At 43.0% G+C, this 23,431-nt stretch overlaps 1 protein-coding gene across 1 annotated transcript in view; it reads right to left on the bottom strand.

The window, feature by feature from the left end:
• The window catches only part of CLCN4 (Cl-/H+ antiporter 4), a 55,324-nt gene that overhangs the window by 25,067 nt on the left and 6,826 nt on the right, over nt 1–23,431 (bottom strand). Inside the window, exons 3-9 of the mRNA XM_083172592.1 lie at nt 16,200–16,300; nt 15,612–15,763; nt 12,908–13,007; nt 10,837–11,024; nt 4,305–4,427; nt 1,141–1,347; nt 989–1,069 (exon numbers count right to left, since the gene is read on the bottom strand). Coding sequence (XP_083028718.1) covers nt 989–1,069; nt 1,141–1,347; nt 4,305–4,427; nt 10,837–11,024; nt 12,908–13,007; nt 15,612–15,763; nt 16,200–16,230 — 882 coding nt within the window. The 5' untranslated portion in view covers nt 16,231–16,300. The remainder of the gene's footprint in view (nt 1–988; nt 1,070–1,140; nt 1,348–4,304; nt 4,428–10,836; nt 11,025–12,907; nt 13,008–15,611; nt 15,764–16,199; nt 16,301–23,431) is intronic.

Genomic DNA, 23,431 nt, shown 5'->3' with positions numbered 1-23,431 from the left:
TGTTGACGCAGAATAGGGGGGGCATGGTATAGCCATGTATAGTTAAGAGGTCACATTTTTGTGTTGTGATTGCAAGATTTTGCAAACAAATCGCGGGGAGGGACCCAGCATGTAGGGCAGCCCTGTACTGTTAGATAAAATAAATTCTAGGTGTATTAAAATTACAGTTTCAAGCTATTAAGTACCACTATTGTTTTAAATTGTCAGTAACAAGCAATAAACACAATGGGGAAAATGTAATAGGATGAGAGATTAAGAAAGTGAGAGATTTGGTAAGAAATCTCGTTTTTTTTAAAGCGACAATCATTTACACTGCAAAATCAAACTGGGTTTGTAGCAGTGGCGTAACTACTGTAAGGCAGCCCCAGCAGCCGCTTGGGGGAGCAAGCAGCAGCAGGGTCTGTGTGGGCGCCGGCACCCGCTCGAAGCACTGACATGCTGCTGCCTGCCGCTGCCCACTGACTGAGCACTGGAGGCGAGTCAGCCACAGCGTGGGTGAGGCCATGGCAGAGATGGCAAATTCTCCCACTGTTTCAATTGACTGTACACAGAGCCGGCTATTGGCTACTGTGTACAGGATGGGCGGGCGGATGAGCGGGCGGATGGGCGTGTTAGGGCGGCCTGGGATGCGTTGGAGCCAAGGGAAGCAGCAGTGTATACTGGTCTCTCTTCCTCTCTCCTGCTTAAGCTTCTCCCTTATGCGTGTGACGTCATCAGGTAACACGCTGGGGAAACATGCTGGAGAGGAGCCTGGAGGGGGGGGGGGGGGGGGGGGAGCGCCACAAACTTTTTGGCAGGGGGGAGCAAAATTTATAGTTACGCCACTGGTTTGTAGTGTAAATGATTGCCACTTTTAAAAAACTGGAGATTTCTTACCAAATCTCTCACTCTCTGAATCTCTCATCCTATTAAATTTCACGCAATATTTTGAAAGCTTGAACTAAATCATATTAAAGGAATGTAACAATTAAAAAAAAATGTACAGTACCTCTTCTAGGCTGAAAAGTACACCACCAATCGGAGCACCAAAAGCTACAGAGACCCCTACAGCGGCTGCGGCAGAAAGAACCTGTAAAACAAATACTGCAGAGTTTAGGAAAAAGCTACACAAAAGAAAATAACTTCTAAAATGTAACTTACTTCTCTTCTCTTTCCTTCATTCTTGCTGTACTTGGAAAACAGGCTACTGAATAAATTGCCACAGCAACATGCGACATGCACCGAGGGACCCTCTTTGCCGAGACTCAGGCCTGAGGACACTACAAGCACCAATGTCACTGTTTTTATTAGCAGCGTCCACTTTCCTAGGTAACCTCTTATTATGAAACCACTGAGGATGGTTTTTATCTGTAAAAAAAAAAAAAGACTGATTACAAATGCCTATAGATTTAGGAACCCATTTATCAAAGAATGATAAAACTTGGGAATGATAAAAGTCTTTGCGTGACAGTTAGGAACTGAACACATGGCAGTTGGGAGCTGAAAGGCTGGAGCACCATTTATCATACGGAAAGAGTTTTAGAATTCAAAACGAGTTTCATCACCCAATGATAAATAGGCTCCTTCATTTGCTAAATATTGTATACACAACAAGTTTTTTAACCCCTTACCGACGCAGCCTGTTTTTGCCTTCCTGACAGAGGCCTTTTTTTCAAATCTGACATGTATCACTTTATGTGGGGATAACTTTTTATTGCTTTTACTTATCCCAGTGATTTTGAGATTGTTTTCTCGTGACACATTGTACTTTAAGTTAGTGGTAAATTTTGGTCGATACAGTCTGTTTTTTTTTTGTGAAAAATACCAAAATGTCGTAAAAAAATTGAACATTTAGCAATTTGCAAAATGTTAAATTTTCTGCTTGTGAGACAAATAATCATACCACTCAAAATAGTTAATAACTAACATAGACCATATGTATACTTTATTATTACATCATTATTTCAACCTGCTTTTAATTTTTTTGGACACTAGGGGGCAGCAGAGTCAAAATTATACACATAACACAGTAAACGCTGCTTTTGGCTGTTCACTTTTGAACAGCCAATCGCAGCGATCGCTGAGGGGGGGGGGCATCGGTGCCCTCCCTGGGCAATGAGGGAAGATGTCTGCTGTCAGGGACAGCAGACATCGTCCCTCTGTCACCACGTCTATAGACGCGGTGACAGTTTAAAAACATGACGTACATTTAAGCCATGTGTCGGGAAGTACATCCCGACCATGACGTAAATGTACGTCAAATGTCGGGAAGGGGTTAAAGGGCAAGTTCACATTAACTGCAAATAACTAATGTAAACACTAGGGGGATATTTATTTGTCCGTGGGGATTACCATGGTAAGCTATTACATTTTAAGCCCTATACAGTACATCTGACAGTAAACCCAGGTTTAAAAAGACTTTAAAGATAAAAACTATAGACTACACCTGCTAGTTATGCCAGGCATACATTATGCCCGATCTGCAGAATATCAGACATGAGAAATCATTCAACATACCCCAATAATCAATTGTTGACAGCATCTGGAAGTGTATTTGGCTGTCTGACATTTTCCCTGTTCCTTCATAAGGAATGAAGGAAGGAATGGGGAAATGTTTCCTCCACAGAGGAGGAATCCAGGTATCAGGTGGCTGTACACTGAGCCAGATGCACCAAGCTTCAAAAAGTGATAAAGTGGGGATGATAAAACCTAGCTATCAAGTGCCATTTTTCAAACCCAGCCTGTAGTGTGGCAGTTAGGAGCGAATTGGCTGGTAGTTTATTACTCTCCACCTTATACCTTTTTGAAGCTTATGGCTGCGTCTACACATTGTGTTTTAGCAGGATGCAGTTGAACAGGATCCTGTTAGAAGGATGCAGCTTCTTGTGTCTACACATTGCAATTTAGCAGGGTGCAGCAGGCTTGTGTATATATACTCTTGAATAAGCATCCTTCTTAACAGCTCCTGTTCGACTGCGCTAAAATGCAATGTGTAGTCACAGCCATAGATTACACGTGCAGGCTCCTTCCTGCCAAACAGGTCCCTATGAAAGGGACCTGTCAACAGGCAATGTGTAGATGCAGCCTATTGCATCTGGCCCAATGTGAGATATCTCAGATAAGTGTATGCCATGATATCTGATGGGTGTGTGTGTGTGCACAGCATTAGTAATGAATACACCTGTGTACCAGCTACGAGATAATGAAAACATGGACCGAACTTGGCCACCCCTGGATTAAATCTTAAAGATGAATTATTATAATTTAGAAAACATCAGCTATACTATTTGTTCTATTGTATTCTATAAATTAATCATTTATATCTACCATGCATTTTGTTTAAGAGTTAATTGATTGCACAGGGGTTGATTCAGGTTGGTTTGCAAAAGAAAACTATTTTTAATGGACAAAACCATGTGCACTGCAGGTGCGGCTGATGTAACATGTGCAGAGAGAGTTAGTTTTGGGTGAGTATTTGGTTTCTGTGCAGGGTAAATACTGTCTGCTTTATTTTTACACTGCAATATAGATATCAGATTGCAGTACAAACCCCACCCAAATCTAACTCTCTTTGCACAGGTTACATCTGCCCCCACTGAAGTGCACATGGGCCCTTATTCTGATCGGTGCGGATATATCCGCGTGCGTTCGGCCCGCCGATGTTTTGTGTCTGCGCATGTGCGAGCGGGGCGTACGGCCAAATTCCGCATGATATATGAACACTCCGAACAGGGGGTGGAGAGGGGCGTGAAGGGCTATTTGGGCTCATTACCATATGTATACGCCCCGCGTTTCATGGGAGTTCCCATGAAAACGCTGGGCGTACGTATGGTAATGCGGCCGTGACGCACGTGTAGGGGGCGGACATATGACATCGCCGGATGTCAGCTGCCCGCCCAGATCTCTGCTTTTGCACGGAAAAATGTCCGTGTGGTCTGAGGTTGCGGGTGCTGGTGGAGCACTCGGTTCTGCATTCGATGGTCTGCGACCATCGAATGATGGGGGAGGTTCCCTTAGATGGAGGAGGCGTATTCCGTGAAAAATACACGTGCGGTCCGTTCGGACAGCTTCTTACCGCATACGGACGGAGTTGGCGATCCGTATGGAAGGCGGGGTTTCGCACGCACGGTCCTGGCCGCATAATCGGCTCCGGCCGCACCGATCAGAATAAGGGCCTAGGTATTGCCCATTAGAGAGAGATTTTGTTTTTGGGAGCCAACCTGAATTAGGCCCATAGTTTCTAATAGAATCCAATGACATTTCCATTATCAGCACAGAAACAAACAGATTAAAATAAAAAGTTATAGAATGTTGACAATTCTTACCTCAGGAATTCCAGAGCCACATGCATAGGGAGCAAATACTCTAACCAAGGAGACAGCCAGGAAGGAAAATGTCAGAGCCCACATAGTGTAAAGGAAGTAATTTAAAATGTATGCGCTGGCACCCTGGAAAACAGCGAAAATGGCAACATTTTACATCTACTAGCATGAGAAAACTTATAGGAAGACATTAATTATAATAGTGAAGCAATAAGAATTTGCTCCACCACCCATACTTACACACAAACACTTCTGGCATCTTTTAGTTTTACACATCACCCACATCAGTGGGTCCCAATGCAAGATTAGCGCTACCCACCTGGTCTATCCTCCTTATTCCCTGCTTTCCTTATGACAGCATATATGATTGTCCCCATTACATTCGTTATCCAGCACCAATCAACAGCTGTCTTTGAACTGATCTAATCACAGACAAAGGATGCTATCCTGGCTGTGATATTGTTGACTTGACTAAACAAAAGACAGCAGCGAATCAGAATGTAGTATTAAAACAATGGCCTATAAGTGCTGCCCAGTTCACATAAGGAAATGCCAACCACTTTGAAAGAAATAAAAAAAGTGTTTAAAGTTTTATATGAGTAGAGAAACAAAGTTATTCACAAGGAATAATCAGGCGCCTGGTGTAGAGCTAAATCTCCAAATAAAAGCAGCTGCTCAGATGTGGGGGTAGTCACTCCCCACTTTAGTGAAAACGAAAAAAGAGACGACACGCACTAGGCGAGTCGAGCAGCGCTTAACACAATGAATACTACCACTGGGTATAAAGGTAACAATTTTTACTGTTAAAAATGCATACAAATAATACAATAATGTAAATGAATAAAAAGTATTAGGTGGGGAAATAAACGTAAATTGGAATTAATACAACCAATAATAAAAAATTAAAATTGAAGAATATGGATCCTCGTCTCAGTGGACACAACTGTGGAGTCTATAATTCACTTATTGAAGATCGGGTAAGTGCACATTACCGGAATGAACAATGATGTCCCACGGGAAGTGTAGCAAAACTGGGAATCCTCACGATGTAGATGGCCAGGTGGAATGGCCACTGGAGGAAGTAATTGGATTCGGATGGAATCAGTCCTCTAATTGAACAGCGAGAGAAGTTGTATATTCTTAGTCTCAGATCGCCGTTCAATTAGAGGACTGATTCCATCCGAATCCAATTACTTCCTCCAGTGGCCATTCCACCTGGCCATCTACATCGTGAGGATTCCCAGTTTTGCTACACTTCCCGTGGGACATCATTGTTCATTCCGGTAATGTGCACTTACCCGATCTTCAATAAGTGAATTATAGACTCCACAGTTGTGTCCACTGAGACGAGGATCCATATTCTTCAATTTTAATTTTTTATTATTGGTTGTATTAATTCCAATTTACGTTTATTTCCCCACCTAATACTTTTTATTCATTTACATTATTGTATTATTTGTATGCATTTTTAACAGTAAAAATTGTTACCTTTATACCCAGTGGTAGTATTCATTGTGTTAAGCGCTGCTCGACTCGCCTAGTGCGTGTCGTCTCTTTTAAAGTTTTATATGAACCTTATGGAAAGGAGCCACCATTCACATAACATTTATATACCTGGAACACAAGACATGTCCAGTGAAAGCCCAGCAGGCATAAGTTCTCAAAGCTTTGTGGAAGACTATTAAAACATTTAATGAATACCTCTGTCACTCCCTCTTCAATCAGACTCTGTCTAATGTGATACTTGAGACGGAACACAGACATTTGATAATGAATGTTAAATGAACCTAGGAAAGCAACAGAAACCATATTCCAGGAGGCTATACATATGAATAACTCAATCCTCTTCAGGAGAAAACAAAATACAGATAGAAAGAGAGCTGGTTCATGAGACTGAAACGACATTATACAAATAGAAAGAGAGCTGGTCCATGAGACTGAAATAACATTATACAGATAGAAAGTGCACTGGTACTTGAGACTGAGATAATATAATATAGGTACAGTAGAAAGAGTATGGGGCCAACTTCCCAGTGGTCAGGATGGCTGTGTTATATCGGTGTATACCGTTGTCAGCATCCCGACTGCTGACAGGAACACCAAAATACCAACAGCCGGCACCCTGATCAGTGAGTATGTGGGGAGGGCTCGATTTGCAGCCAAAGAAGGGTGGGCTAGGTTTAGGCACTAGTGGGGGGACTTAGGGTTAGGCTGCGAGGAGTAAAAGGTTATGGCAGTGGTCACCAACCCATCGCTCTACCAGTAGCTATGACACACGCACACAGTACCGCTTGAGCATTTATTTAGAATGGCACCACAATCAGGTGGGCATTGTCTATCTGGCACTGCTGATGGGCATTGTGTTTATGGCATAACTGCGTGTATTGGGGGCATTGTGTAACTGGCACTGCTTGTGGAATGTGTATATATGGCACAGTGTCTATTCAGAGAGGCTGGGGACATGGCCAGCAGTTTTTAGAGTGCTGGCCATGCCCCCATAGTGGGAAAAATGGGGCATTTGGCCTTGCAGGAGTACCACGATAGTAGATCATGCCCCCATCATGCAGTGTGTGTCATATTGTGTCTGGGGCATTGCGGTATGTGGCATAATGTGTAAAGGGCATTTTTTTTATTATTATGCAGATTTCTTTTTTATTTTAGTAGCTCTTCAGGCGGTTTATTTTATCTGGGGTAGCTCACACCCCCAAAAAAGGTTGGAGACCACTGGGTTAGGGTATCTGATTGGTTGCCCAAGCAACATCCCATGTGAAATAAAACTCCCATCTTAGTAATTTTTGCCCTATCTGGCTTATTTTCTTCAACATAACTACAGCCCTCAGATGTAAACACAATGACTTCCTAATGTGTCAGACCTTTACTGAAGTTATGTCACACTGATATAATGCACACTGACACCAGGTGACTCTTCTGTCTCATGTCATAGAGCTCAGTCATTTAACCGCAGGGGCTCTGAAACCCGTGAAGGTTGGACTGAATTATTACTAACACTGTATCATGCTCCCACTACGTAAGGTACATCTTTTGTCATCTGATTAAATGTGAGCATAATATTTGCAAAGAGTACACAGGGCATTCAAGAGGCCTGTCAGGTCCAGTCTTCAAATGTCAGTCATGCTGTCTGGCTGTCTAAGGTTCATGTACTAGAGGCATTATCCCAGCATGACACAGCATAGCAAGAGTTGAAGCCTTGCATGCTATAACAAGTATGTTAGAGATCACAGGCAAAAATTAAGGAGGTCTGGTGTTAGTTTACCAGGGTCTTTATAGGGAATAATGAATTGCTTGAGAAAAACACATTTTAAACAGGGCTCATACCTCCCAACTATTCCGGTTACCGTGGGAACGTCTCGGTTTTTGGGGACGTTTCCGTGGCCCGCCCGGGGCCGGCAGAGTCCCCCCTGTCACCCGTGAATAGACGTCTATTCATGCCCCACAGCGGCGGAAGAGGGAGTTGTTGCTGGCTGGCACTCAAAGAGACTGATGAAAATGCCTAATAAACGGCATTGAAACGTTGCTAACTACACTTGTGTATCATATGTTTTTTTCTGCAAGCTGGGAGTGCCGCACGATAGATAGATAGATAAATAGGGAGATAGAGAAGTGGAGCCCCAGCACTCGTCCAAGAATAATGCAGATACCCAGGTGCCACTCTATCCAGAAGGATAATGTTTTTAGAGTACAACAGAAGGCACTTGCGAGGATATTTCAAAGCTTCGGGCTAGTGGCCCTTTATCAAGACATGCACACACTGACATGTTAGGACGGGCCGGCTACGACTGGCTATGTGAAAGCACCCGTAAGCTGTCACTAATAATTAAGAAGTCCGGCATGGATTTTGCCCGTCTGGGCTGAGCCGAATAGTGTGAAATAGCCCAAAGAGGACAGACTGCTGCTGACAGTACAGCATGTGCTGGGGACATAGGCTGCTGATTTAGTGCTCAGTTCTCTCTTTACCTTCTTCAAGTGCAGCTATCTGCAACAGGGAAGGGTGATGGGGGCAGCAGGCAGTGGCGGATCTAGATTTCTCTTCTAGGGGGGGGCGGTTTACTGTTTAAACTTGACCCTCCCCCTCCAGTCCTGACTCCTCCCATTCCCATTCCTGACTCCTCCCATCGTAAGACTGCAAATAACCCCCCCCCCCCCAATAACAATAATAATTACAAAATAATAATAATAAATGTTAAAGAAAAAACCCTGCATGGGGGGGGGTCTGCATTGTACACATATAGATAGCACACCACAAACACACATGTACATTTCACATCACACACAGCTCACCCGAAATACATACATAGTATATCACACATACAAACACACTGTATGTGCAGCCGGACACACCAGCAGCCGGACAGTGCACACACAAGGGAGCTCCAGACTGTGGCTGCTCCCGCTCATCAGGTGACTTCATCCTGAAACCGGGCACACACCCACCGTGTGCCCGCCGGGCAGTGCTGCAGACACAGCCCACCCCACACTGTCTGTGAGCAATCAGGGTGGCAAACCACCAGCCACTGGGTGAGAGAGGCGGCGTCATCACCTCCCCATCATCACTACAATCATTACTTACTTAGTAGGTGCGGCTGCAGATGCGGCCGGCGGCAGTGAGGAGTATACCCCTCGCCCAGGGCCATCTTAACAGCAGTGTGGGACCTGGGTAAAGCAATGCACTGGGGCCCTTACCCATTCTCCCCTCCTAGGGGTGGGGGGTGGTATCAGCAGCAGCTTTGGTGTCCCACGGGTGGCAGGGGGTGCTCTATCTTCCACTCAACATGTAGGACCTGGAGCTGTGACTTCTGCTAATTACTCCTTTACTGCACAGGTGGTGGGAGAGAGAACACTAACGTGTGGAAGGGGGCATTGAGCTGAATGAAGGGTCCCTTGTAAATGACTTCCAGGGAGGTAGGGGGTGTTCTATACGCAAGGAAGGGTTGGATAATGGAGTGGGCTTAATATTCATCATTTTCGGGTGGAAGGGCAGCTTGTTTGACTGCAGATTTCGCCATTATCTGGAAATAGATTTCTTAGCCCTCAATAGTATAAAAACCTAGAGTCCCACTTTTCCAGAGGTGCTGGGACCTTGGGGATCAGAGATCAGGAGCCAGGGCAATCCATTGACAAAAAAATAAAACTGTACACCAGACGTTTGGAGCTGGAGCAGGGACAAGCCGCTAGTGTCCACAGAAAGGGGAGAGTCCCATCTTTTGGCATACACTCTCACAAAAACTGTAAGTAAGAGAAAACCTGAGAAATATGACTGGGAATTGCAATTAACAGGTCGGATGTGGACTGCTGCTTTGAAGTTGGATATCTCCAGTTCCCCAGGGCCGATTTTCAAAATTCTGGTATCCCTGGAAAAAGGAGATCCTCAGCTATTAGCATAGTGGTTCTACTGGCCTAGGGGGGGTGACTGCCCCGTTCGCCTTCCCCCTTAAATCCGCCACTGGCAGCAGGACCATGTTGGGCCCCTCTAACAGGCCTGGGCCTGAGGTACCAGCTCCCCCTATCAGCACCCCCTGCATATACATGCATTCACTATCTATTTCTATGAATGGAGGACTGGCAGGTGAGAATTAATGGGGCATGCCTATGAAATGCTACATACAGCAACAACAAACATGTGGACAAATCTGTACTTGTTACATGAAGCGTAATACATTTATATAGCTGCATAAGATGATGGGCGGATTGTAATGATGCCGGACGAACTCAAACATGTTTTTAAAGAAGCAATCCCTTACAAGACATGGTTTGCCTTGTAAGTGATTGCCCATTTAAAAAAAGTCAGCAGGCTGTATTAGCAGGGTGCTTCTAGAGGAGCAGGGCGCAGTTTGCCCCTTTAAAAATCACTAAAACAGCCTAGCGTGAACACTAACATTCCGCCCAACTTGTGATGAATTGTGGTAAGACATAATACGCTATTTGTAGTTAAATTACCTTGAAAAGAAAAAATAAATTCTATGGGCTGTATTCAATTGCTGTATCGCCACATGTTCTTGTCTAAAGTGACAGGAGATCTCAGATCGATATGTAATTGATTTTTTTCGTGCTAACTGCACTCATTAAAGGTGGGTTTGTCAAAACCTGAGCAAACTAATGGGCACACTTGAAAAGTCCTGTTTGATAGCTGAAACGGGTGAATTTTGGGGACTTCAGCTTGCCACCCCCGGAATGGCACAAACATTTAAATATGTCCATAAGGGGCGAAATTACCAGTTATGTTGTGAAAAATACAGGAACTAGGATAATTTGCCAGATCTGCGTGTTTTCGTAATAAAAGTTGAATTTCCATAGCCAGTTACATTTTCGAAATTCTGGGGACGCAACTTGCAGGGAAAGCGGTTATTGCTACCACTGTCCCTGTGGACTCCCCACGTACACAGTGGGGATATTTTCATGAATAATGTATTTATCTGCAGGGAAACAGAGTGTTAATAACAGCAGTGCCACGATTATGAATGCATATTCCTCTAAAAATGTTAGTTTTACATAGGCCACTGCTAGATATTAGTGTTACCTCTGCCTGAGTAATCATCAGTTCTGACCATGTTTGCCACTGAGGACACTTATCCCGGTTATCAAAGGTGGTTTCATTTGATGTCCAGCAGCACTGTTCATGACTGTACCAGAACCCTTTACGACATATTCCCTCTTTCAGGTCTGTCATCCAGTCCACAGCCAAGTCTATAACACCTGCCAAGGTACCTAGAACAAAAAGTCAGTGTGGTTATATTCATTAAGGTAAAAATACAGTTTCTGATGGAAGAGGGTGGAGGTCACAATTCCTATTCACATTCTCCCCTAGTCACACAGGCTACGCCATCATTCTCCACTTATCCTGTCCACTCCAAGCTCTACTCGCCATTCATTGCCAGTACATCCTCCTATACCAATCGCATATGTACTAACATATGTATGCAATTAGTAAAGCATGTATCTGCATGCTTGGATTTGCACATTACATATTATATATTTATATATATATATATATATATATATATATATATATCCCAAATTATTTTAATTCACTGTTTTTAGAGTTTAAAATGCCTTTGGCAACTATCACAGTCCCCGAGGCGTTCACATGGGCAGGGAAGAGAGGGGTTGGGCAAAGGCCAGAGCAGGAGAACAACCAGCATTTTATCGGTGTCCCCATGAAAGCGCTGGGCCGATGCCTGCCGGGGGCGGGTGGCTGACATCACATGACATAAGCGCCCGACCATCGAATGATTTCTCTCCCCTTCGGCCGCAAGTGAGAGGATGTGTTTGAGTACAAACCCTTGCATGTTACCTACAAGATTCAGCGGTGAGGTGGGGGTGCTTGGCTGGTCGATGTAAAGCCAATCGCTAAGCAGCGAACGGCCGCTGTTTAGTGAGCAGTCCGGAATCACCCCATAGTTAGAGCAGCTCCCAGCTGTGCAGCCTTTTCTGCCTTCTGCCTGTGATCATGATCCAGGGTGTTGAGAGCTTGGCTGGGAGGCATAATCAAATGTAAGGAGGTATTGCCTGTGACTCCTTACAAAGCCCCCCCCCCCCCCAGCAAAACTTTGGGGTACATTCCTGTACCTCAGCCAGGAACTAATCAATAGGTGTGATCACTTACACAAGAGGGGGTTATAACAAAACATTATTATTCTCTTTTCATTTTTGAAACTCGCACTGAAATCACATCTATTAACTCTACTCCTCCCAAAGACGGTAAAACAAAGGATATTAGCTCCTTAGTCACGAGAATGATCCAACCATAATTCAGTGACACTAATCAAATCGTAGTGCTTCTCAAGGAATAGAAGTGTCCAATGTTACTAGCCAGACATACATTATAGTATTCACAAGCAGCTGGCTGTTAGTCCGTAGATCTGGTATTTGTATGATGTGACTCCCCTTGTTGCTGACCTATCTGGCCAGATTATTTTATATAATGACTTGTTCCTCCTTAGTATGAGCACTGTGTCATTTTAACCCAACTAAGTGATGTGAAATTACATTATCCAACTAGCCCGGCCTGGTGACCACACTGCCCCGGCAGCAGTGTGGTGTGTAGCCCATAGGCTACAGCCATCTTAGAATGGCAGTAGTCCCGGAATGCGACACACTGCTGCCCAATGTTGATACATCGGGCAGCGTTGCATCCCCCATAGAAACCTATGGGGGAGGCGGCCGGCAGCAGTGCAGGAGGGATCGGAGATTCCAGCTGTGGTCACTCCTGATACTTTCAGGTGATACCTAATATTTGCGGCTAACCCAAACGTGTGTTTTCAGGGATTTAGCCGCAAATATAGATTGATAAATGCAGCCCTGTCACAGGCAAAGTGGACTTGAACGGGTGTGCTTGGGAGGTAACATGGGGCTGGCTAGGTGGGGATGGCTGTGTCACTGACAGCAGCTGCTCAAAATACTCTGATGGAGAAACTACATAGGGCTGGTGTAAGATTCGCAAGTGGGCGTGATGGTACATCTAAAGAAGCAGTAAGACGGATTTACCCTGCAGCAAGTGGTCTATCTCACTAATCACAGAATTTGGCCACAGAATTAGCAAAAAATATTGCAAAAGACTCAGAATCAAGTATTGTGTGTGCTGGCCTTACCTGCCAGAAGTCCAATAAGAAGCATGACAACCCATCCTGACCAGGCGTCTAGAAGTCCCTTGATGAATTCCCACGCAGATTCTTTACTCTTGCTTGTTATCTGGTGGAAAATGATTATGTCATCATTATCAGCATATTGATATTCTTATAATTTGAACCGAATGTGACCTACTGTTCTTGAAAAACGAAACTCAGTATACTGGGTAGTACAACTTAATGGAACAACTTCTGATATGTTAAATAGAACTTGTGCAATAAAATGCCATTGCTGCAAACGGAAAGATAGGTTTGTAAGATATTCCACTTTTTTAGAAGAATAGCCCAAAGTTTGTTTCCACAATTATTTGTATTTAGTTAAATATGTTGCTAAGGAAAATCAGTTCTTCAAAGCATTTTGGTGAAACGGCAATAGCAATGTAGTCAATTGGTGTACATAGCGTAGTATAATGATTTAATGAGGAAACATTCTTACGCAGTGATGTTATATTTAAGAAACAAAACAAGGTAGACACTCATTAAAATAATAAATATCTAGTAATTTATCTACTAATCCCTTTGTAAACAGAAAATGAAAAAAAGACGTATGTGGCAGGAAAAAGAAAAAAAGCAGCACAAAAGCAAAAATCAAAATGAGTAATAAAATGTATGCACATGATCAAGGATAGATCCTTATAAAGTTAAAATACAAAAGAGCTTTAATATAGAGAATGTGAAATGTAAACCTGCTTATAGCTGTTTACAGTCGCCAGTCAAATGACTGTATGTATATGACAAAGTGTATATGCAAAGATACCAATCAGAGAGTATGTCACATGCAAATAATTATTACTGTAAACCCGTGCTTGACGGGGCGGCGGCGGGGGGTTGGTATGGGCGCCCCCCCCCCTAACGGTGGGGGGGTGCCCAAAACGTAGCTACGCCACTGTTTCATACTCTCAGTAGCCCTTTGATTGCGCAGAATGGCCTTGTGTACTGAGACACAGGCGCCATGCTTTCTGCGTATGGATCGCAATTATAAGCTGTAACACGCATGCATTTTTTGCTACCACTCCCCATTACCTCCCTCAAATGCTTCCTGTCAATTACTTTGCAAATAAATTCTCATTTTGAGCAATATTGCTAAGGTACCCTGACAGGTCTAGACTAGGGCTCAGGCCCCCCCCCCCCTAGGTACAACATATTTAGCCCCCCCCCCCCCCCCGAGTTCCATTGGCCAGTGCACGCCACACAGAGCTGGGGGGGGCAGGGGCATCATATGCCACGGCACATGAGCAGATTACACTACAGCCAGGGATGGGAAAGCTCCCAGCGGCGGGAATTGGGTCTCTTCCCGCTCGCATTCTCCAGTAGGAGTGCAGGAGAGGAGAGAGCCGTCGCCAATGCCCAACCCACACTCAGCTGCTGCACCTCCTCATGGTGCCACGGTCTGCCCATCTCAAGTTGCAATTTTTTGCTTTGATGCCACTGTTTTGAAGAATGGTGCCAGGTGCCACCCCCGATCCACTGCTCAAACTCTGCAGCAAGTTAATCATGCCATGGCTGACAGGGGGCTGCAAGCAAAGTCGCAAGACCTGTTTTGCACATGAGCCAGCTGTGGGGAGAGAGGCTGTCTCTCCTGTGAATTGCCCACATTTCTGTGGGTTTACCTTCCTCTAGCGGACAAGAAAGAAAAACCTACTATACATTGTATGCAGTCTTTTAGCATATGATGTATCGTACGCGCCCCCCAGCAAGTGCTGCCGGATCAGATAAATCCTATGTTTAGCACTTGTGATCTCCGGATCCAATCCGATGCACATGGGGGCGCGTATCGGGTCGGAATCGGAGGTTAGGCACAAACGATCTGGGCACTTTTCACCAGAGTAGAGTAGAGTTTCCCAATATAGTGGGCACAGACAAAACATATTTTGCATTTTCAGTTTAGGTTTGCATGGTATTCTTTTAATTAATATACATTGAGGTAATTAGTGTTGCTTTCTCGTAGGCCTATATAATTATTGCAAAACATATTGTCATGTCTAGGATCAGTTCGCTTCCCAGACATGAATAGTGTTGCCAGGACTTCTGGCAAAATTTTTGGGGTGTGGCCTAATCGCCCTCTTAGTGGGAAATAATATATATTTTAAAGCCGCCAAGCAGAGGGACAACTTGAGTGAGTCTCTCAGCCAAGGAAAGTCATGGGGGGAGTGGGAGCAGTGTGATTGTGCCCCCCCCCCCCCCACACACACACACTCAGCAGCCTCTCTGCAGCACACTACAGCATGTGCTGTGCTGACAGCATCAGCTTCTCATACACTGTCACAAGCTCATGCTGCTGCCCGAGCCTGGGTAATTAATACCGGTTCCTCCCATCTCAGCAGCCCTGGACATGGGCACTATGGATGGGTGAGGCAGTAATCATTATACATTATACAGTCATAATAAGAACAACAACTGAAGTGCCTAGCATACTTAAGATTAGTTTTTCATCACAATTTTTGTGTTTTGGTTACAATGTTTGCAATACTTTGCCCATCTCTGTATGGACCCTCCACTAGAATGATCTATGCTCATGGAGCCTCCTAACTTCAAGTTAAAGCTTTATACAAAACTTTTCACCATGACCTACTGTGTGGTGTACTCACAAACCTATGTACAGTGTCGACATCTGTTGCTGAAGAAGTAATACTGAACGCATATGCAGAGTACATTCCTGACTTCTAACCTTTCTATGTCTGTCCGTATCCCGTGACTTCTCCCTTAACCAGTCAATGGTGTGAAAATCCTCATATGTCCCAACATCTGGAACAGGCTCGTCAAGGAAATCCATAAGGTTGCTGGAACCATTTATCTCTCCTGTATTAACCATGTTGGCCTCTAAAATGAAAGATGATTTACATTATTAAAAAGCCTCTTATAAACAATGCAACTTCCAGATTGTATTGTACTTTTTGTGTATATTTTTTTGTTATATATACAACTTTTGATGTATAATTACTGGCATACACTCCAGCTTATAAACATGGTATTGACTCATTGAAAAGTAAGGAAGAAGAAGAAGAAAAATAAATGTTATCTTGGTGATTGGTAAAAGGGCTCACACACATGATACAGCAGTTCTCATATGAAGTATGCAAACCTTGTACCTGTGCACTAGTCAGTACCCAAGCTACATCACTTAAGAATAACATTTAAATATGTTTAGGTGCAACATAACATATGCACAGAGTGACATAATTCAAACAGGTAGGGGGCAGCCTGCAGTAACCTAAAACATCTGTGTGCAACACTTGGGGCAGACAACTACACCTACCATCCTGCATTGCAGCACCACTAAACTGCATCTGGAAGACCCTTGTGAGATCACCTCAACGTTCTCTGATTGGACTGTCTATGGTGTGAGTACAGCAAACGCTGAAAAAAAAAGAGATGAAGAGAAAGGTTGGTGACTAGAAAAGTATTCAGAATTCATCATAAGTATTCCTGAAATGTAATTAAATGCAATTACCTCTAAAGCTTGTTCTTAATTATAAAGAAACACAGACATATATTTATTAAATAAGTGCCCCACCCATGCATGCACACATACTTTGATTTAATCCTAGGGAACAAAAATAAAACTTTAATAGTTTAAACTGTAATTGCAGATCTGTGAGACAAGGGCAAGATGTACTAAGCTTGAAAAATGGCATTTAGGAGCTGAATGGCTGGCAGTTTAGCACTCTCCGCTTTATCACTTTTTGAAGCCTAGTAGTTCTGTCCCCAAGTCTCTATTTCCTATTCAGGATGAATGGTTAACCCTTTCAGGTCCAACGTCTAGTCAGGCTCAGTAGCCCTAGTAGCAGATCCAATGGGGAGCCACTTTAAAATAAGAACATTAACATTGTTCAACATTCAATGGAGACCATTTTTTTATAAAAAAAATAAAAAAGACAATTAATTAAAACATTTAAACCAGAAAGTTTGAATTGCAAACAAATTTAAAATTTGGACTGCAAAGGGTTAAAGCCATTGTTGAACTTGGCCCCACCACTTGCTAAATCCAGCACTGTATTAAAAGTCTTTCCAATTTGTATCAAATTTACTCTATGTGTTTTTAATATACATGGTGCAATTGTTGTTTGGAGTATACTAACAACCTTGGGATATCTTAAGTAGTATACACTCTTGGTGACTTTGAGCTGAAAGCCGCTGAAAACAGCATGTTTGAGTGGCTTTCAGCTCAAAGTCGCCCAGTGTGTATGACCTGGCGATGAGCGGTGAGCACTGCTGCTGTGCACTCCCGCATCATCGCTGGGAAAGCCATTAATCTGCTGGTTATACCAGCAGATGAGCGGCTTTGAGGACGGCTTTGCATAGCGCTGCGATATGCAAAGCCGTCCTCTCCCCGCTGACAGCGCCGGGCAGGGGGAAAGCCGCTCAGTGTGTATGCACTGAATGGCTTTCCCCCCCAGCGATGATAGCGATCATCGCTGTCCATACTTGCTGGGCATAGTCTTTTTACATCTATTTTTAAATCAATATAAAATCTTTCAAAACAGAAGCCAGCAGGGACGTGTGGTGAGGTAAATGGCTGAAGAGTCCCTGACAAGTACCAGAGTCAGATTTGCACACAATATATGAGCCATGGGGTATATGCCAGCATTATACAAATGTGCAGCAGTATGCATTGCTGGATATTTGCTGAGTTTTGATAAGAGAGGTGCGGAAAAGGTAGCCAGGTGAGGCACTGCCTCACTTGCCATTGACTTTTTACTCCAGAGTTTTGACTATGAAAATGATTAGAATAATAAAAATAAGAATTTTTTATATATTATTTGTATTTTTGACATAATTTATCAATTCAAAACTCTGGCATATATGCTAGTATGACAGAAAAGGCTGTGCCTCACCTGCCTCACCCCACCGCACGCCACTGGAAGCCAGTTGGACTTATCTGTGTGATAGATAACAACCTCTGAATTCACTATTGCTTATTTAGGGTGCTCTTAGACCACAGATAATTGCATAAGTATGGAAAATGTATTGTAAGAAGCTTCAAAGTTTATTTTTTGTATTTGATATTTCTGATCATTTTAAGTTAATCAGAGAGAACAATTCCCAAGTAAATCCATTTTGGCTCCATGTATGTAAGAATAAATAATGAGAAAAAAAATGTTTGACATGGGATGAATGAGGAATGAGGAATGAGGATAAAAAATTCTATGTATCTATGTTAAGTTGCAGTTGCAGAGGAACAAACTTAACACAATTATTCCAACGGTACTCAAACACAAGATACACTACTTTGAGCTTAAGCCAAATTTAAAAGACTTTGATAAAGATATGTCACTTTGAATATCCTTTTGCATCAGGTCTCTGTCAAGTGCATTATCAAATGAAAAACGGAATGTTTTTGAATTGTGAGACTTCAAAATGACATTTGCAGCTAAGTTTTCACAAGAAACAGATATGTGCCAATGACACCAATTTGCATAGAAAGATGCACCAAAGCAGAGGCAGAACTCTGGGAGGCAATGGAGTCATCTGCCGCCGGGCTCCTGCTCTCAAGGGGGCACCTCTCCTCCCCTGCAATTTTAATCTATTGCTGTGTGTGTGCAATATGACTGTGACTCATGTGCAGCACATGAGTCACAATCACTCAACTACACAAACATCTCTCCATATGAATCAGGTGAAATGTTAATCCAATCTTGTATTGTTTTGAAGAGAACAAGAATTTGTATTTATTATTACTAAATCATGGAAATTAAACCGATTGGTCATATGAAAGACTCACGGTTTCATTAATTGTTTTGGTATACAACGAGTAAACCCTATGAAATGACAATACATAACTGTGTGTGTGTGTGTGTGTGTGTGTGGTTGTATATATATATATATATATATATATATATATATACACACTGTATAAATATACACTGTATATATATCAATCTAGAAAAGCAGAAACGGGCGCTCAATAGTGCAAGAATCGTTTATAAAAGTTTATTCCAACAAAGTGACATGCAAGCAGAGGTATGAAATGACATATATATTGACATATATTGACGTACCAACGGTGGCGGTTCTCAATCACCGCAAGAAGAGAGCATGAATGTGGTGCAATGCACCTTCTGTTAAAGCCGGTTACACTCCATCCTCAACTGCACAGCAGTGGTGGTGATCTTGACGCTAGGCCACACCCCTACGCTTTGTATCAACTTAGTCAGAGGGCTCATATATATATATATATATATATATATATATATATTCAACCTCAGTGTGGAGTGGGGAATCATGTCCAGCTACATTGAAAGTTCTTTACTTGTACCTGTAACTGACGCTGCCTTAAATGTGGCAAGTTAGGCAGCTATACCGAATTCCCCACTCAGTCATGAAGGTGGAGATGTAAGGCAATATGCAGCTGAGGAAGTGCAACCTCTGAAAACACTTCTTTCTAGTCACTCATGAACTGAAAACTCAAAAGAACTACAGTTAGAATGTCAACATTCATCATGTAGACCAGGAATGGGTACCCTCAACCGTCCAGCTGTTGTTGAACTAGACATCCCAGCATGCCTTGCAACAGTTTTAACATGGCCACATAGCAAAACTGTAGCAGAGCATGCTTGGATGCATAGTTCAACAACAGCTGGAGGGCCAAAAGTTCCCCATTCCTGATGTAGACAATGATCAAATGTGGAGAAGTTCCAATATCGACATTTCTTCCCTAGTGGCCCAGCGGTTACTTACCTTCTCTTGGTTGCTGCAGTGGCTTTAGCACGGCTTGTGGGACCTGGCAATCAGGTCATGGTGCCTTCCAGACATGAACTGTGATCTTCTGGTTTTCTGGTATTTCTCCTCTATCTCTATCTCACTTTTCCAACAGCCTAATCCTAGCCTTCCTTCCTGACACTCCGTAACCCTTCCACCTGCAGCATAACCCCAATCTCTACATACTAACAATGTTGACAAATCTTTCACTTGTCCCCATTCTGAGAATCTAAAAACTTAGCTTGTTGACATTATAACAATGTCAACATTGTAGTGTCAACACTATGAATGTTGACATTGTCACTGTCAACCTTTTGAAAACATTTCCTAAGGCAATGACTTATGTCTTCAAAAGAAATTGAAGTGTAAATAAAAGTGGAACCTTATCATGGACAGGAAGAGGGGGTATAATGGCTTTTGTTAACCAAGTTTTGTTATTAACATAGGCACCAACCATTTAGCGTTCTGGGTTTAGTGCACAATGGAAGGGAATTCAATTTCTTGTGCAATAATTTATCTAACTTTGGGGTCTATTAACTAAGCCTTGGATTCAGATAAAGTTGACTGAGATAAAGTACCAACCACCCCGCCCCTAACTGTCATTTTCCAAGCACAGCTTTTAATATGTCTGTTAGTAGCTGATTGGTTGGCATTTTATCTGTATCCACTAGACCAGGTCTGGGCAACACCGGCCCTCCAGATGTTAATGAACTACACATCCCAGGATGCTTTGCATTAGTTTTGCTATGTGGCCAGCCCTGCACTAGACCCATATTTCAATTCTAAAACACTGCCCCCTTCCAGTATTTTGACATATTAAAAAATGTCACATGTGGTGATGTCATACATATTTAAAGAAAGATGGCTATATAATACTACTGCATTCCCCCACCTCCATCTGTGGATGTAGTTGTCAATGACTACAGCTGTTCAAAGCTGATGCACTGGAACCTCCACATGATAGTGCTGTCACCATGTGCAGACACTGTAGTTGGGAACTTGGGACCAAGATTTCAACCATACCATACATTTGTATAACAGGAGTAGAAATAAACATCAAATTAACTTACTGTACAGTGAATATGCTGAAAGATTTTTTTTTTTTTTTTAAACAAACAAATAATGTAAATGTAGCTGTTGCTACCATACAAGACATGCACTGACTAAACCTTCCCAACAAAGTCTTAAGCAACAGTGACACCTTCAGGTGTAAAATAGGAACTACCAAACATACCAAAAAAAAAAACAATGATTGTGTGTACCAGCTATAACATTTTGGTTTCTAACAATGTAACATGCAAAGTTAAATTAAAATTAAGTTAAAATTGTATATTTATATGTTATAGGGCTGATTCTGAGTTACTTGCTGCTACATCTGCTTTAGATTATTTTGCAGCAATGGTGTCTGTGACTATGGACTTAATTCAGGTGCATTCGCAGGGCTGTGTTTGTTCGCACGGGGCCGATGTTTGTTGTTTGCGCATGCGCTGGGTGCATGTGGCCATGGTGAACAAACTGTTGTGGGTGTTCCCCTGCAGGCTGCGAATGGATGTTTATGTAAAACATCCATTTGCATGCCGTGCAAACGTACGCCCGTGCGAATGGTGGGCCGACGTACCACTATTCGCAAGGCGGGATCTGGTTGACTCGCAAGGATGCAAATTCGCATCCGGGCAAATCAACCAGAATAATACCCCTATAATGTTAATGGTAGTATAATCCATTTCCTGGTGTACAACTGTGCGCCTGAGTGCAAGCACTGAGATGCCCACTTTGTCCATCTTTAGATGCTCAAATGCCACTTGGAGTGTACTTACAAGCAACCATCAGCACTCCCAATACTTTGTTTTGTTGATCGGGCTTATATCGAAACAGTCAGATCAGGGCTTGGACTGACATCACACGGCTTTTCTTCATAACTCCTGGGCACTCATGTGTTTTCCCGGACACTCCCAGAAAATGTCCGGTTACCACCCCCAAACGCTGGCTTTCTGCAATCAACTTGGGTCAGCAATTAAAAAAGTAGCAGGTTTTTATTGCAGGATTGCCTTGTACATGCGTACTACTGGCTGTATGCATGCACAGTCAGGTCTGAACAACCCCCTTAGTGCATGGTGTTGCAAATCAGCACTTTGGAGTAATGTACTGTATATTGAAGTATAGTAGAGGTTGAGTATCCCTTATCCAAATATCCATTATCCAAATTATTCCGAAAACCATACATTGCAGAAAGTGAAAACATTTTTTTTCCCCTAAAAGCACTACTGGGACATCTGTAACAGCACTACTGAAGACATGATATGTAACTGGCACTACTGGGACATCTGTAACAGCACTACTGAAGACATGATATGTAACTGGCACTACTGGGACATCTGTAACAGCACTACTGGGGACATGATATGTAACTGGCACTACTGGGACATCTGTAACAGCACTACTGGGGACATGATATGTAACTGGCACTACTGGGACATCTGTAACAGCACTACTGGGGACATGATATGTAACTAGCACTACTGGGACATCTGTAACAGTGCTACTGAGGACATGATATGTAACAGCACTACTGGGGACATGATATGTAACTGGCACTACTGGGGACATGATATGTAACTGGCACTACTGGGACATCTGTAACAGCACTACTGGGGACATGATATGTAACAGCACTACTGAGGACATGATATGTAACTGGCACTACTGGGACATCTGTAACAGCACTACTGGGGACATGATATGTAACTAGCACTACTGGGACATCTGTAACAGTGCTACTGAGGACATGATATGTAACAGCACTACTGGGGACATGATATGTAACTGGCACTACTGGGGACATGATATGTAACTGGCACTACTGGGACATCTGTAACAGCACTACTGGGGACATGATATGTAACAGCACTACTGGGGACATGATATGTAACTGGCACTACTGGGACATCTGTAACATCACTACTGGCGACATGATATGTAACTGGCACTACTGGGACATCTGTAACATCACTACTGGGGACATGATATGTAACTGGCACTACTGGGACATCTGTAACAGCACTACTGGGGACATGATATGTAACTGGCACTAAATAAGTGCAAGACAATGATTGCTTGCCATTTATATTCAGTACCTGAGATAGTACGCAAACTTTCTTTCAAGTTTTGAAACCTTGTTTTATGCACAAAAAAAATAATTTGTGTGTATTTCATGTGTTTGTACAACACAAATGCAAGATACCTCAAGATACATCATTAAAATATTAAATATTCTGAAATACAGAATAATCTTCATCCGGTCCCAAGCATTTTGGATAAGGAGCAGAAATTCTTTGAGTTCAGAGGCACATATATTGACTATACGTTAATGCTAGTATCATCCCTTCTCTGGTGTATAGCCGTGCGTCTGAGTGCGAGGACTGAGACGTCCAATTTGACTATCTTTAGATGCTCAAATGTTGCTTGGGGTGTATTAACAAGAAAACCAGCAGCATATCTAACAACATTTTTATTTTGTTGATCAGGAGCCGTGCGTGCACCCATAAAAAGGGACAAGGCCACTGTTGAAGGGGGCGTGGACTCACAGGGCACCCCCGTTTTAGGCCCTTTTGGAGGCATGGCCAGAGCTCAATGAGCTGCTGGCCATGCCCCAGCCCCTCTTTTTCACTGAGTAATGTACTGTATATTGAAGTATAGTATAAGGCAGCGATTCCCAAACTTTTTTGAATCACGGCACCCTAAAGCATCAAAATAGTTTCAAGGCACCCCTAGGCCAAATGTTTATTGAGA

Source organism: Crinia signifera, chromosome 2 (assembly GCF_055691185.1).
Source record: "Crinia signifera chromosome 2, ASM5569118v1, whole genome shotgun sequence".
NCBI lineage: Eukaryota > Metazoa > Chordata > Amphibia > Anura > Myobatrachidae > Crinia > Crinia signifera.
The sequence above is the reverse complement of the archived record's forward strand: the minus strand, read 5'-3'. Positions and strand labels throughout refer to the sequence as shown.